This window comes from Elephantulus edwardii, unplaced genomic scaffold (assembly GCF_000299155.1).
Source record: "Elephantulus edwardii isolate Elephantulus edwardi_28Jun2011 unplaced genomic scaffold, EleEdw1.0 scaffold00002, whole genome shotgun sequence".
In the NCBI taxonomy this organism is placed as follows: domain Eukaryota; kingdom Metazoa; phylum Chordata; class Mammalia; order Macroscelidea; family Macroscelididae; genus Elephantulus; species Elephantulus edwardii.
The window spans coordinates 16,822,185-16,838,948 of NW_006399752.1; the positions used below are offsets into that span (position 1 = coordinate 16,822,185).

At 36.4% G+C, this 16,764-nt stretch overlaps 1 protein-coding gene across 2 annotated transcripts in view; it reads right to left on the bottom strand.

Annotated features, from left to right (window-relative positions):
• Positions 1-692: 692 nt before the first annotated feature.
• Positions 693-16,764, bottom strand: part of RWDD1 (RWD domain containing 1) — a 38,958-nt gene continuing 22,886 nt past the window's right edge. For both annotated transcript variants that reach the window (XM_006879013.1, XM_006879014.1), the window contains 5 exons: positions 14,960-15,090; positions 8,771-8,914; positions 5,463-5,595; positions 4,960-5,022; positions 693-985 (listed from right to left, as the gene is read on the bottom strand). In XM_006879013.1, the coding sequence (XP_006879075.1) occupies positions 864-985; positions 4,960-5,022; positions 5,463-5,595; positions 8,771-8,914; positions 14,960-15,090 (593 nt within the window). In that variant the 3' untranslated portion in view covers positions 693-863. The remainder of the gene's footprint in view (positions 986-4,959; positions 5,023-5,462; positions 5,596-8,770; positions 8,915-14,959; positions 15,091-16,764) is intronic.

Consider the following 16,764-nt stretch of genomic DNA (forward strand, 5'->3'; position numbering starts at 1 on the left):
TTCATAATATGTAGATGCAGACATGTGACTGCTCTTACAGGCAATATTCAACCCCAAGAGTTTAGATTCCTTCAGACTAGATTACTAAATAAAGTTGAGAACAGGAAATACATTGATTTCAGGTCTTCACAACTGTAGGACATTACATCTTAACCAGAAGTGTGCATTAGATCCATCATGGAACTGATATGTAAGATCCTGCTGTTTTAAACTTCAGATTGGGGTTTAATGCTTTGGCGTCTAACATGAGAAGGATAAAGGACAAAAACCAAACCAAACCAAAAACTCCTCAACATATCACAGATGTTTCTAATTTAACTACTACTATAGAATAAAATTCTATAATTCAAATAGTACTACAGCATGAAAATTGTATTCTGGCTATCACATGGACTTACGGTTTTATAAAATGCTAAATTTATCATACCTAAGGTCTAAAATCTTTAAGGCTTAACATTTTGTTCATATCAATCCTGTGGTATGTTTATGAGTGAGAGGACAGAACCCAAAATCAACTATTACCTGCAGTACAGAAATTCCAAGTTATTCCAATTCACTGCATATAATCTCAAGCTTGTACACAGCAGTGGTCTCTCTTCAAGTCTTGATGTTATGGACAGCATTTCTCCCAACACTACAGTGATTCTAAATAGATAACTTTCAATCCCCACAGGAGGAATTAAACATTTTACATCTGAAATTTTAAGGTCAGTTTATTAAGTTCAATGATGAAAGCTATCAGAAGAATATTCTCCTGAAAATTCTTTTTTCTTAGAAAAAAAAAAAGGAAGGAAAATGCAACCCTCTCAGCACAGCCACAGATGCTGTGGCAGTCACACCACCCCACAGATGGGGGCAGTCCATTAGTCGGTCAAGTCACTCTCTGGGTCGGCAGGATTGTAGTCCGGATCATCCTCATCATCCTCCAGCTCCAAGTCATCCATTTCTTGGAACAAAGACTCATCAACTTCCACGTTATTTCCAGCTACAAAAGGGAAAGAGAATTTATCTTAATTCTTATGCAGGAATAAAAGATTTAATTCACTGACAACATGAAACAGAAACTTTCAAATGTACTCATGAGGTGTAAATGATAAAATATCAAAGTACAACTGCAAATTAAAAATGCTCTATCTGTTGTCTCGGTCAGCAGAGACTGAGACATTCTAGAATAACTTCAGGCTTCATCTCAAGGTCTAAAAATCCAGTCATAAAATCAAGCTTTCTAGAACAAATTTTATTTCATTTATAGATTCAAACTGAACTAACTATACTTTCTATTAGTTTCCTGAAAACCAGTTATATGCCTTACCAAGATTCTAAATGTGTAAGCCAACTAGGAACCAGTACATGGGCTCTGAATTAATATGCATTAAACACCTGTACTCTTTAGTTTGTCTGATGTAAATAAAGGTAAGGTACTAGAGCACTCTTAAATCATGAATTTTTTAGATCTTCCCTACCTCTCATGCTAGCCACAGCTCATAAGCATTCAATTTAATGGAAAGATGATGAGAACGGTTCTTGCTTTTATGTTAATAACAGTTAAATAGTAAAAACCATTTTGTAATCCTGGGCCAAAAAATAATTACTTCTGTCTGGTAGAAGTAGAAAGGCTTCACTGAGCAAAGATAAATTTATCTTAAAGATAAATTGTAATCCACTAGAAATAAAGGGTCCAGGATGAAGCAATTCTAGGCTGAGTAATGCAAAGGAAGACAGGAAAGTTAAGACCTTGAGTAATTCTAACTGGAATCCAGGACTCTTGTAGAAGAATATCTGAAGATAACGATAAGAGTGCCGTTTTCAGAGTTCTGTTAGTCAACCTTTGCCTCCATACAGTCAAGAACCATGAAAGGATTTTAAGGAGAGAAAAAAACATGATTAAGTTTTGATTTTATACCTATCATTTAAATGGCAGTGACTATCGAAGGACTAAGGAGGATAAATCAAGTAGGTAAATTATTTGAGAGCCTACAGGAAATCTTTAGTTAAACAAGATCGAACTCTCAAATCACTACAGGAAAGAAGGCATTTCAGAGATAGGTTTTATAGGCAACTTTTAGTAACTACTGAGTATGAGGAGATAACTGATCCATTAAATAGGGAATGAAGTCAGTAATGAATGAGGATACTAACTTCAAAAGGGCAAGGCAAACTTAGATCTCTCAGTAAAAAAGGAAATAAAAACAATTTTTAAAAAATTCCTAGAGGAAGATAGAAAAAGATATGTTGTAAGGTTTGTTGTTGTTGTTGTTATGTGCTGTTGAGTCGCTTGCAACTCAAAGCGACCCTATGTACAGCAGCCCTCACCTTTGTTCTATCCTGTGCAAATCTCACTGTCTCCCACACACCCACCTCAATTACCCCAGTCACTGAATCAATCCACCTCATAGAAGGTCTTCCTCTCCTGCACTCTCCCAAGCATGACGTCCCTCTCCAAAGACTGGTCCATCCTTATAACATGTCCAAAGTATATCAGACAAAGCCTCAGAATCCTTGCCTCCAAGGAGCAGCCTCGTTTAAGCCTCTCCAAGATAAACCTGTTCATTTTCTTAGCAGTCCAAGGAACATTCAATACTCTTTCCAGCACGACAGCTCAAAGGCATCAATTCTCCTTCTATCTTCCCTAGTCATTGTACAGTTCTCTGATGCATAACAAGTGATTCCAAAGACCATGGCCTGTATCTCGCACACCTTAGTCTCCAGAGTGACATTATTGCTCTTCAGCACTTTGGAGAGGTCCCTAACAGCAGACTTTTCCATAGCAATATGTCTTTTAATTTCCTGGCTGCTGGTGCCAAGAGTGTTGACTGCGGAGCCAAGCAAACTAAAGCTGTGAACAATCTCAATCTCTTCATCATCCATCCTGATGCTGCCAATTCGCCCAGTGGTGAGAATCTTTGTCTTCTTAATATAGTGCCTTAATCCATATTGATGGCTGCAGTCCTTGACCCTCTGCAGCAAGCACTTCAGGTCTTCCTCAGTTTTAGCAAGCAGGATTGTGTCATCTGCATAAAGCAGATTGTTACTGAATCTTAAATCAACCCTGATAGCACACTTCTCCTCATATAGCCCAACCTCCCAGATAATCTGTTCTGCATATAGGTTGAAAAGTATGGAGCTAGGACACATCCCTGGCGTATGTCCTTCCCAATTTTGAACCATGCAGTGTTTCCTTGCTCTGTTCTGACGACTGCCTCTTGGTCCAAGTGTAGGGTTCTGATTAGCATGATCAAGTGTTCTGGGATTCCCCTTCGTCTCAGAGTCAGCCAGTTTGTTATGATCCACACAGTCAAAAGCCTTTGCATTATCAAAGAAACACAGACATTACTTTGGTATTCCCTGCTGTCAGCTAAGATCCATTTAACATTAGCTATAATATTCCTAGGACCACGACCCCTTCTAAACCCAGCCTGGACTTCTGCTGATGTGCTGTTCTAGTCAATTTTGGATTATCTTCAGCAGAATCTTATTTGCATGTGGCATCAATGATATTGTTCTATAATTTCCACACTCTGTTGAGTCACCTTTCTTTGGAATGGGAACAAATATAGATCTCTTCCAGTGAGTAGGCTAAGTGGTTGTTCTCCAGATGTCTTGGCACAACTTGGTGAGCACATCTAGAGCAGCATCTGTTAGCTAAAATGCATCAAGGTTTAGGTATTGAATTTCTGAAAAGACTATGCTATGGATTAAATTGTGCCCTCTGAAAGAAATGGAAGTTCTAAACTATAATTAGGACCCTACTTGGACATGGAATTTTTCTTTTGATGTGTTAATGAGTTCAGGCTAGTGCAGGGGTGGATTCTAAAATGAATCACTTTTGAGTTCTACAAAAAACTAAACAGATACAGAGACACACAGTTGAAAGATTATCTACAAAGAAATGCCAAGGATTGATGGGAGATAAAAGAAATAAGAGTGTCACAGGAGGAATGAATACAGACAACCCCCAATTTGAATGTTAGCTTCCAGAACTGGGAGAATATAAATTCTTGCTCTTTAAAGCCATTCCCTTGTAGTTCTTGGAGCATGAAGTAACACAAGTACACTATAAAAATCTTGGAGCTGCTGTAACATTGAATACAAGAACATAAACAGTTTTTAAAATGTCACGAGTCAGGAAAGACTCGTAATTTAGCAGTGGACCACATACACATGGCTTCTTCACTTACTCCAGGAAGTAATCCAGGAGCAAGGCTTTGAGTCAGACACTAGCTCCTCAGCTGGCAAAGTGAATATAAGAGAAGGTTATTGGTGTGTTTACCTCTGACATGCTATTAGGTATGTGACAGAATATGGGGCTTAATCTATGAAACACACATAAGTTTATCATCCAGAATGGGAGATCTTTCTACACTGTTTTTTGCTAGATTGTCAGTGCTTAGCTAATAGTAAGGAGTACAGTAACTATTTACTTGTAGATAAATGAGTGAGCAGCAAGAAGGAAGTAGAGCTGGGAGAAAAGAAGAAAAGTACATGGGACAAGAAAGGCTAGTAGGGGAGGTACTACTTTTTTGGTTAGAAATGCGCTAGAACTCCAGATGCAGAAGTTTTTACAAGCACCATGACAGTGGAATATAGCGTCTCCACTGATTGTATTTATCACAGATCTAAGTATTTGCAGAAACACAATCACCTCAATCACAGTGGCCCAAATGAGTACTGGTGAGAGGTTACTGTGGCATTATTTTTCTATCTGTTGCTATTGCTGATGCTGCTGGGTTATCAGAATTTTTTTTAAAACCCAACACTGTTATAAATTACATTCAGTACAAACTGTACTGATCAATAACTGATCAGTAATTTTCAATTACTCATAATGGATTTTAGAAATTTATTCTTTAAAATGCAGTCTTAGATAAAAATTTTATATTAAGGAGTCATCACTCTGATTTTAAGAGTTTAAAATGAAAGTGTGTATTATATAAACATAGAATTCTAATATTATCTTACCATCCTCCAAGAACTGTATATCAGACGTATCAAGATTATGATCTGTTTCAAATAGCTGTTTCCCTAAAAGAAATAAACATGTTTAATGCAAATGACATATTACTCCATCACCTCTATGACCCTTTAAAAAGTAGAGTAAGAAAGCAGAGTCCAAAAGCCTGTGTTTTTCTGTGAATTTCACTAACTTTATAACCTAAACAGTTGTAGACATGCATCTGCACTAAAACAGGACCAATGAAAACTTAGTCTTTTGTATAGTCCTAGAAAAACAGAGTGGTTTGACTCTACTGCTCTGAAGGCTTATGATCCTGAGAGTGTTATGCTACTTCTATCTTAGGAGTTCAACACTTTTATCAAAGATAGCGAGGAAAATTAATTACCCGTTTTTGTGAAGAAATATCAAATATCAAAATGTAGATTTATTTTCTAAGTTTCTCTTACACGCACTACTTCACTAGAAGCCTGTCCAAAGAATCCCAGAGGAAGGAGGGAAGATGCCATACCTGTTAACTTATTTTTTCCTGCTTGTTCCTCTTCTTTCATCCGTTTCTTTTTAATTTCCAAGAGTTCTGCATCAAACTTGGCTTTCCAACTTAAGAAATTTTCAATTGTAACAGGAGTGCCATGAAAGAGTTGCTTTGGAGAAATACAAAAAACCACCACAAAAAAAAGATGTAAGTTCCGAGAGAACAATTAAAAATAAAAGCTGATCTTTTTCAGGCAAATGAACATAACTGGTTCAGGAGAAATGGAAAAATAATGTTTCAAATTATGAGTATTTACTATGCTTTCTGTTGGCATTGCTACTCCTATTGATTTTGGTAACTTACTTTGGAAGTTAATGCATTTTTTAATTTTTATTACAAAAATTAAAGGTAATACGTAATGTTTTCCTATTCAAAGAGATGAAAAAAAGCTGTTGTTGCCAATACTGACATATTGTGCCTACATATTAATTTTTTCTTTTTTAAATTGATTTTCAATCATTCATATGCATTTATAATTTACAACTGATCAATGTCATTTATCACAATGTCTCGTCAAATCCTCACCATATCTTGATTTTCCCTTCACCTCATCCATCCATCAACTAATCTTTCTGGCCCTAGCACTTTTTTTGTTCTTCATCCTCCTTTACCCTCCACTTTCCTTCCTTCCCCCTCCCCATTTGATGTATGTTCAGTTGCTAACTGCAATACATATATTGTCTGTTCATCTTTTCTTTCCAGGTTGATCTTCCTTTACTTTAATCCCTGAGTGTTCATTGTCTGTAAAATCTATTTCTGCCCACTGTGTCCCTAAAACCCCTCCTATAGTTAGTGTTTTCATACAGCATTTGTTCTGTTGTGACGTAGTTATTTTACTCAGCATAATGTCCTCTAGACTTGTTCAGTGTGTAATGTTGAGTTCTTTATTATTTTTAATGCTGTATAGTACTCCATTGTATGAACATACTACCATTTCTCTATTCATTCTTTGTTGATGGTGACTTGGGCTGCTTACATTTCTTTGACAGTGTAAATGTTGCAATAAACATAGGTATACATAAGCCTGTTGTGTTTTAGCTCTGATCTCCTTAGGGTACATTCTCATTAGTGGAACAGCTGGGTTAAATGGGATTTCTGTTTGCACCTATTTGGAGAAAAGCTGAGCTGTCTTCCATAGTGGCTAGACTGTTTTACAATCCCACTAACAACTCAGGAGATCCAATCTCTCTGCATCCTACCTAACACTGATTGATTGTGACCTGCTGAATTTTGCTGTTGTTGATGGGGTGAGATGGTATCTCGTTTTGATCAGCAACTCTTTAAAGTTTACTGATTTTTCTCTAAAGGCTAGTGATAATTCACATTTCCTCAAATGCTTGTTAGCCATCTGAATATCCTCTTTGGTGAAAAATCTTTTTATATCTTCTGCCAATTTTGTATTTGGGTTAGCAATCTTTTTCTTGTTGAGATGCTGTGGTATTCTATCTACATATTAATTTACATTATTAATATCACAGCTTTTCTATTTCACAACAAATTAGAATTTGAGATTTCCATTTTCTTTGTTGTTGCTGTTGTTAGGTGCCATCGAGTCAAGTACAACTCATAGTGACCCTATGAACAAAAGATCTGAACCCAGTCCTATCCTGCACCATCCTCACACTTCCTGACAAACAACAGCCCACTATAGCAGTCACCTTCGGAATCCACCTAGTTAAGGGTCTTCCTCTCCTTCGACAGCCCTCCACCCTTCCCAACATCATGTCCTTTTCCAAGGAATAAAACCTCTTAGCAATATGTCCAAGGTATGTTAGGTGAAGCCTCATCCTTGCTTCCAAAGAGCACTCTGGCTGCACCCTCTCCAAGATATTATCTATTTTCTTGGCCACCCATGAAATAAATGTCCAGTGCTCTTTTCCAACACCACAGATCAAAAGCATTCTTTTTCTGTCATCTTTATTCATTGTCCAGGTCTCAAATGCATAGCTAGCAACCATGATTCAGACCATGGCCTGAATCAGATGCACCTTAGTCTTCAAACTGAACTCACTACTCCTCAACAATCTGGAAAGGTCCCTAATTACAGATTTTCCCATTGCAATGTGTCTCCTTATTTCCTGACTCCTTGTACCAAGGGTGTTAATTGTGGATCCAAGCAAGATAAAGCTGCTGACAGTTTCAATATCCTCTCCATCCATAATGACATTGGTCTAGTGGTAAGAATCTTTGTTTTCTTGATACTGAGATGCAATCCATACTAAAGGCTGCATTTTTTGACAAGAGCTTCAAATCCCCCTCACTTTCAGCAACCAAGGTTGTGTCATCTGCATAATGCAGGTTATTGATGAGTTTCCCTCCAATCCTGATGCCACACTCCTCTTCTTAGTCTAGCTTTCTGGATAATTTACTCAGCATATAGACTGAGTGGTCGCTGTGAAGTTGAACACTGTGACACTGATGTGTCAAATGTGATAATGGTTACTCATGGTGGACAGTGTTTGGTGGCACTTCCTGGCTAAAACAAGCTTGGAAGCAGGAGTGGCATCCATTTCCGTAAATAGCTTGCCTCCGGGAAACCCTATGAGCCTGGAGAGAGGATGAAAGTCACGCAACTGTGGAGGACTTTCGTTCATAGGGTCGCTATGAGTCGCCTACGACTCAACAGCATTTAACAACAATAACATATAGACTGAACAGGCATGGAGACAGAATACATCCCTGACACTCTCCCTTCCCAATTCCAAACCATGCAGTACTCCCCTGTTCTGTTGGCACAACAGCCTCTTAGTCCAGGTACAGGTTCCTCATGAGCACAATCAAGTGCTCTGGGATTCTAATTTTTCCCAATGTCAGCCACAACTTGTCATGATCCACATAGTCTAATGCCTTTGTACAGTCAAGAAAGCATAAATACATTCCTCTGGTATTCCCTACTTTCAGCTAGGATCCATCTGACATTAGTAATGATATATGGTACCACAGCCTCTTCTAAATCACGCTTGAACTTCTGGCAATTCCTTACCTATGTACTGTTCCAGCCATTTTTGAATGACCTTCAGAAATATTAGTCAACATTTAAATTACTTTGGTTAGGGCTTTTAATTTGTTCATCTGTACCATAAATAATTTCTATCTGATATTTCTATGTTGTGCTTTTCCTGAATCATTTACTAACACTTTTCATGCTTTGCAATTGGCTAACTCTAGAGACTTCTAAGATTTACTCTAGTAAATTAGCAAAATTTTGTTAAGAGTTTTGATTTTTTGTGATTCCTGGGGGGAAAAATTAAAATGTCAAAAACAGGAGAAAATAAAAATTATACCTTTTCAGCTTCTTCTGCTTCTTTTTCTTTTTGTTTCTTTTCTTCTTCCCTTCTAGTTTTTATCTGGTCTACTATTTCATTTAATTTTTCTTGCACAGCTGACACTAAAGTAAAGATCATTACCATACCAAGGTTTTCTTCTGCCTGTGTGACAAAATGACAAGTTCTCAGAAAAATAACAAGAACGTATTCTTAAAATGTTTATATGTAATCACTAAATTCCACATATTCACAATATGATTGCTAACTTAGTTCACACAGGCCGTGATGGCATAGTTTTTAACAGGTCAGGTTGCTAAGTGTAAAGTCAGTGATTCAAATCTACAAGAGATTCCAAAGAAGAAAGAAAGACGGGCAGTCTCCTCCATTAAAGACTTACAGGATCAGACACTGTAATCAATTCAATGGGAGTGGGGGGTGTGTGTGTTTGTATGGAGAGAGAGAGAGAGAGAATGTTAGAGACTGCTGTATTGACTTTGACTCATTGTGACTTCACTGATAGAGTTTACTTGGCTATAATCTTTATGGAAGCTGGCTGTTTGATCTTCCTTCTGTGGTCTTTTTTGGATCTGAACCATCAGTCTTAAGTTTTGAAGATAAGCACTTGGCTTGGTCACCAATGTTAGGCATAATGATATACTCATTCCTCACTTACCAACTATCTAATTATCAAACATTCTATACATATAAAAAGAATTACTATCCAACTAATTTGCATACTAATTACATACATATAACAGCAACATACATGGGTTTGAAGCAAGAGTAACACTGCTTATGACTGTTAAAGTTATGCATCAACTTGAGTGAACCATGATTCTCCGTGGCTTGTTTAGAAGTTATATAATGATGATATCTGGCAGTTATATAATAATACAGTCATCCTCAGTCTGTTATCTCACATGGTCATCTTCTATTTTTGCATAATGCCAATGTCTGTGGAACTGAAGTATATCAATAAGTGAAGAATATGTGCATATTGTCTCTGACTTTTTAACTTATAACAGTATTTCAGTAAATTTTGCTTGATAATAATATATAAAGGTAGAATTCAGTAAATCTTTTCCAACAATAACTAGTAATATTCACTCTCTAAAATGTTTTCAGAGAGTTCTGATGGCCTAGTCTAAGGAGTTGTATTGCCAACCCAAAGGCACTGGATTAAAATTGGCTAGCTGCTCTTTGGGAGAAAGACAATTTCCTCCCTTGTCATTTGCAACCTCTGGAAAACCACTGCAGGAACCAATCCAGTTATATAACATAACAACAACATAGAAAACATAATATATTCTTCGTATTATATAGTTCCTTCTGAGCTATGAAAATGATCTGGACATTGAAGTCAAAGTGATTTCCTCATCTGACATAATATTAAAGAACTTAAGTACTTTTATAATATATCTTTACTTTTTTTCATATGCATGTGGTTCAATAATAAATATAAGTGTAGCTCAAACTGATGAAAGGGTTGTAATTCTAAAGTTTCCTTAGAAGATGGCAGAAGTTGAAGACAGAACAATATAAGGTAACATATCTTGTTTCTTCACAGACAGAATTCAAAGAAGTAGACAAAAATAACTTCAAAATACATTAGCCTGAATCTTACTACTAGGAGCAAATATATATATATATAAAATAAAATTTAGCAAGGCAATGATTTTAAGTACTTCTTTGACAAGGCTGCTCTCAGCAGCATTTGACTGGGTACTTCATCTTGTCTATGAAATAACAACAAAAACAATTCACTGTCAACAAGTCTGAACCAATTCACAGCAAACCAACTAGAGGCTTTTCAGAGACTATACAGCACACAAACAGGAAATGTCCATCACAGAGCAGTCAGTGGCCTTTAATCACTGGCCTTTGGGGTGGCAGCACAATTCCTTACACATGAGATCACCAAAGCACTTTCTACTGTAAGATTCCCAAATCTATGACTCTAAACAAACCTGTCAAGAGCCACACTCATAGAAAAACTGACTTCTGGGCATAATCATACGGTTATCTCCCAGGCACTCAACCTTCAAAGAATAATCTTCTCTCAAAATCTACTGACAGGTTATCTACCTCAGAGAAACACAGCCACCCTCCAAGCCTGAGGATTCTCATCCCATTAGCTCAAAGTGAAGAAGACTTAAAACACTTGCCGCAGAAAATCAAAGACAACAGCTTCAACATCAAAAAAACAAACATCTGCAACTCTGAACAAATGAACAGGCAGCACCATGATACATGGAGAAAAGACTGGAGTTGTCAACAATTTCATTTTACATGGATCCACACTCAATACCTATGGCAAAAGCTATCAAGCAATCAAAAGATATATTGCATTAGGAGTATCTGCTATTGAGGACCCCTCCAAGGTGAAGAGCAATGATGTCAGGTTAAAGACTAAGGCCTACGTGATGAAAACCATGGTATTTTCAACTACTTTCAATGCATCTGAAAGTTGGGAGTGAACAAGAACGACAGAAGAATCATCAATGCCTTTGAACTGTGGTGCTGGACAAGAGTACTGAATATTGCATAGACTACCAAAGAACAAACAAGTCTGTCTTGGAAAAATTGCAGCCAGAGTGCTCTTTAGAGGTGAGGATAGTGAAGCTTCATCTCACCTACTTTGGACAGGTTGGTAGGAGGGGCTACTCCTTGTAAAGGGACATCATGCTTGTACAGGTCAGTCAAAGATAAGAAGATACTTAACAGGACAGATTACAAAATAACTGCAGCAATGGGCTCAAGTATGTCAGAGATGATGAAGATGGCACAGGAAAGGACAAAGTTTAGAACCGTATGGGTCTTGGTAGATGCTACTGTACCTAAAAACAACAGCAGCCAAAACTCAAAAGATGTGTAACATTCAGAAAATCTGCTCCCTCGCCAAAGTGCTGAAGACCGCAATGTCAGTTTAAACAATAAGGTGTGCCTGAGCCATGCCATGGTCTTTTCAATTGTCTTCCAATTTGAAAATTGGACCATAAAGATGACAGAAGAATCTCTGTCTCTAAGTTGTGGTGTTGGAGAAAAGTACTGAATTTTGAGAGATATTTAATTGACAAAAGAACAAATAAATCTACCTTGGAGGAAGTAAAATCAGCATACTCCTTAGAGTCAAAAACGGTGAAATTTCATCTCACATATTTTGTGCATGTTGTTCGGGGGGCCAGTCCTTGGAAAATGACATCATGCTGGGACATTAAGGAAGACCCCCAACTAGATAGACTGGCGACATATTCACTGGCTGTAACAATGGGCTCAAGCCTATCAGAGATGCAAGGCTGGAACAGAACTAGGCAAACTTTAGCTCTGTTGTTCATAGGTTGCTCTGAGTTGTAATAGACTTGTTGGCACCTAGCAACAACAAAAATAGCATCTCTTATCAATTCATAATTATCATTTAAATTCTTTATTTCTTCTCTATTGTCTTATCCGTGCTCAGGACATTATCACCTGTTGCTTGAATACTACTGGAAACTCTTAACTGGTCTTTTTAGACCATAATGGTCTTATCTCTACCAATAACCTTCAGATTCTCAAACATACACATGCATCAATCACACAACCAAAATGGAAGAGAATTTTTTTTAAAAAACATGAAACTGATCTAAGCATTTTTCAAGATTCTTTCAGTCCTATTACTTGTCATCAGCTACCTCAAAAAGCTCAAGTAATTCAGTATAACTAGAAATTCCAGGACAAACGTATGATTTTTCTCTTTCATTTCTCTACCCTCAAATGCTTCCAACTCTCTTTTTTGCCTGGTGAACTCTTCCTTCTAATCTCAGTTTATAATGTCTCAAATTTACATCCTTACATAAAATAGTCCAGAATAGCATTTTTCACACACAGAGATGATTTCTACTTTGCTAGTCCATATTCCTCACTAGAGTGTAAAATTTGTGACAGTAAAGGTCACAGAACAATGCCTGGTACTTAACAAAGCATAATAACAATTCTACCCAAAATATTCTAAAATGATAGATTCCTACCTAAAACATTCAGTCCATATAGTGATTTAGAGCATTAAAATTCCAACAGAAAAACAGGCCCATTCAACTGAAAAAGAGACAACTCAAAATTTATGTGGTGAGATTTAGAAGTCAGAATTTTGTCAACATCAACTCACTGGATTTTCTGGTTTAATAATTTTTAAAATCATTATTAATTTATTTTAAATTCATTTAAAAATGAAAATTACATATTATTCTCACTTCTTCATCAATTCCTTCTCACATGAAAACATCTACTGCTAGTAGATGTCAGCAAACGAGTATCAAGAGGGTGTGTGCATAGAAAAGAAATTAGTGCAACGAAGCTGCAGATTAAGCTGACAGGTCAGAGTATGTGACATTCCTAATTATACATAACCTAGACTCTAGCTATTCTGTTTCCAGAGACTTTGCACCAGTAAACTAGTAAGTTATGCATTCTTTCCAGTTATTCAAAAATATGAGTGTCTACTACGTGCCAGGTACTAAGGATTCAAGAGAGTTCTTGCACTAAGAACTTACAAATAGGAATGTGTTTAAGGAAATGATAGTAAAAAATCAGCCAAATATGAGAAAAAATTTCAGCTGTTTTTAAAAGAATATGTGAATTTACATGTTGTTTTAAAATACAAAGATGTCAATAATATACTCGTCCATGACAAAAAGTTATAAATGCTTGACCAGAATGACAAGGCAAATGAATAATGAGAGTCCTGGTGATCTAGTGGTAAAGAAATGCACTGTCAACCAAAAGGTACGTGGTTTGAATCCACCAGCTGCTCCACAGGAGCACGAGCCATCTCTTTTCATATGATTTACTGCATCTGAAACCTCGCTAGAGAATAAGCTATAGGTTGGTTCTGACTTGACAGAATGGGTAAGAATAACAGCCTATGATAAAACCAGACCAAAATGTTCATAAAGGTAATTTATAACTGGTTGAGAGATTAAAAGTAATCTTTATCTTTTTTCATGATTTTCTGAGTTTTTTAGCTTCACTACTTTTTAATTGAAAATTAATGGAGAAAAAAGCACAAATATTCCCTGAAAGCATTTAATCTTGTGATCAATGCCAGAAAGTAATAAAAATTGTCTTTTGGAATAGAAGGAGTTGGAATATAAATAAAGTATTAAATACATAAAAAATTCATTCAGACTTAATAATTTAAAGTGTGAGTTCATATAGCATGACCTTTCCAGGTTCTCTATAAGGTTTTAAAATGGAATGTGCTGAGTCAAATGGTGTTAGAATTATAATTTCATAGTACGTGACATATGAACAGGTTCCAAGATCAGCCCAAATTCTTAACTGATAAATTTTATGTTGTTTTTCATTTTATAATAGCTCTAAATGTTTTTTAATAACACCCATGTTCAGAAAAACAGCAGTCTTTGGATTATATACTTATTTTTCTAAGGTATAGAGGCAACCTAACACAAAATAAATAGAAATTGCAGAGTAAATGACCAATATGCATGTAAAAATTTCCCAGAAATGAAACACATTAATTTCTGACATCCTTAGTCTCCACTACAGAAAATGAAAGCAGAACAACTAAAAGGCACATCATCAAAAACTATAGAAGAGCACTATGGTGAGAGCTTCTGCAAAGAATATAAAAACGCTGTGTCTGCTGCCCAATTTGCAAATTACTTTATAATTAGCCTTTTTGTTTTTAATTGAAAAAAAATTCAGAAGACCAGGAAAAAGTTAAAATTCCCAGAAGCTTTCATTAGAAGAAAGGAAAAAAGAGATTGCATACAGTGCACTGAGGAGGGCACTGAAAATTAACAGAAACACACATCTTCACAGCAACTATGAAAGCTACGCTTTCCTTCAAAACAAGGAGGAAATATCATTTCCAAGCAATAATGCTGTTCTCAGTCACACACTGATTAAGAAAGCTAATTCTCTTAATATCCTCCTTTTCAAGGAAGTACTGAAGAATGATTTGTTCTTTTAAAAAGGAAAAAAGAAACCAATAAGAAATAATCAGGAACAAGGAGGGAAGAGGTGAAAGAAATAGTCAGGATGAAAAGAAACAGATCAGTAACAGCACAGTACTGGTTCTATTTAAAAAGTACCAGGTATACACATGTGAAAGGATTTCCTGATCCTTGAAATTAATGTATTAACTTAAGGCCAATTCAAGTCAAATTTTAAAATTCTACTAGAAGACATAAAATGTTCTTTCCTTACCTGTGATGCTAATAATTTTAAAATATCTGATATGTCACCATCTGCTAGATTTTCCTGGGAGAATATTTCATAAAACGGAACTTCATCTGGGTATTTTTCACTATATGTAAACTTGAGCGTAGTCTGGACAGCTGAGATACAAGAATAAGAGCTTAATTAAATACAGATTCATTAAAAAGAGAATAATTTAAAATGTAAAATATGGAAAGATTAAATCAGTAATTACTTTACAAACGCCATTTAAAAACAGTACCAAAAATATTTCCTATGAAAGCAAAACCAGGTTATTAGCAAACCACAAAAATAATCCCCGACATAAACACCAAAACCAAACCTTCAAAAGATACATCATTTTGAAGAAATTCCAAAGAATCACTCCTTTCACACAGAATGTATTTATTTACTTGTCAGCATTTTACTGTAAGCACTGCATATCAACAAAGAGCTACTCATTTAAAAATCCTCCAAAGATAAACAGTACACACTGAACATGAAATTCAGACAAAATACCACTTTAGGCTGATTTCCAGGCCTCAATCAAGAGGCTAGCTCCTCGTTCGCCAATGTCTGCATAATGCCCACTGAGGTTTACAGAAAATCTGGTTTTGAACTGGACAGTCTGAGAGATTTTCTGGGAAATGTTTAAGTCTGCTCATTCCCACTCACCTTTCTGCCACACAGTGCATCTTGTCATCTTTCTTTTTTTTTGCACACAAATATGGTTGTAATGTTACTGCTAGAACAAAGGTTAGCTTATTCGTCTTTAATTACTACTATGACTACTACTAGAAACAATAAGGAAGCTCAGTGAGTTGCACTGTGAGGCCAAAGGCAATGCCTGTCAGTTTGAACCCACCAGTTGCTCCGAGGGAAAAGATGGGTTATATCTTCCCATGTAATTTACAGTCTCTCAAAATCATCTTGGAAGGTCAGCGATGAGTCAGTTATGATGTGACAACATCAGTGAGTGTGATTTCATATTGAAAATTTAGAAATACAATAAAGGAAAAAGAAATCACAGTCCTGCCACCAGAAAAGACTAATCATTATTACCATGTCAAAATAATGGCCTGCCAGTATCTTTGTAAGCAGGTCCCTGGAAGGTGAAAACAGCATTCAACTCTGGCAGCCCAGTGCACAGACATTCCACTGCTAACCAAGCCTGCTCACCTCCAGCAGTCCAAATCAACTCACTCTACCGCAGTGGGCTGGCGGTCTCCTCTTTGTAAGGGGAGCAGCCCCTGACACCTGAGGGACTACTCTAAATCATAATTGACCTGGCAGCAGTATTAATCGAAAGGATGGCTCACTGAATCTGGCTAGAAGGACTGCAAAAGAAATGTCTAGAAATCAGCTCTCAGAAAAGATTACAACGAAGAAAAATCTAATCTGTACCACAGGAAGAAGCCATGAGTTGGAACTGACTCCACAGTAGTGGGTGTGTTTGTGTTTCTCTTTAATGTTTCATACAAAGCTTTACATTGTAAGTTACATTATATTCACATGCATTTATAAATGTATTTTACAGAAATATACATAAAATTTCAAACAGGATCTTTTCCAATTTTTTAAAATATCCAATACAAATATAATTTCATTCCAAAATGTTACTATTTGTTAGTTACTTAAATTTCTCCTTCCCCCCACCTCAGTTAGTTAGGAAGAATGATATAATAAAGCATCTGCGGATGAAGTATCTTTGTTGCAATGATGCCTTTCTTAGAAAACATATTATACAAATAAAATTGTTATTGGATTATTTGTTGTTGTTGTTATGTGCGGTCGAGTCGTTTGCGATTCATAGC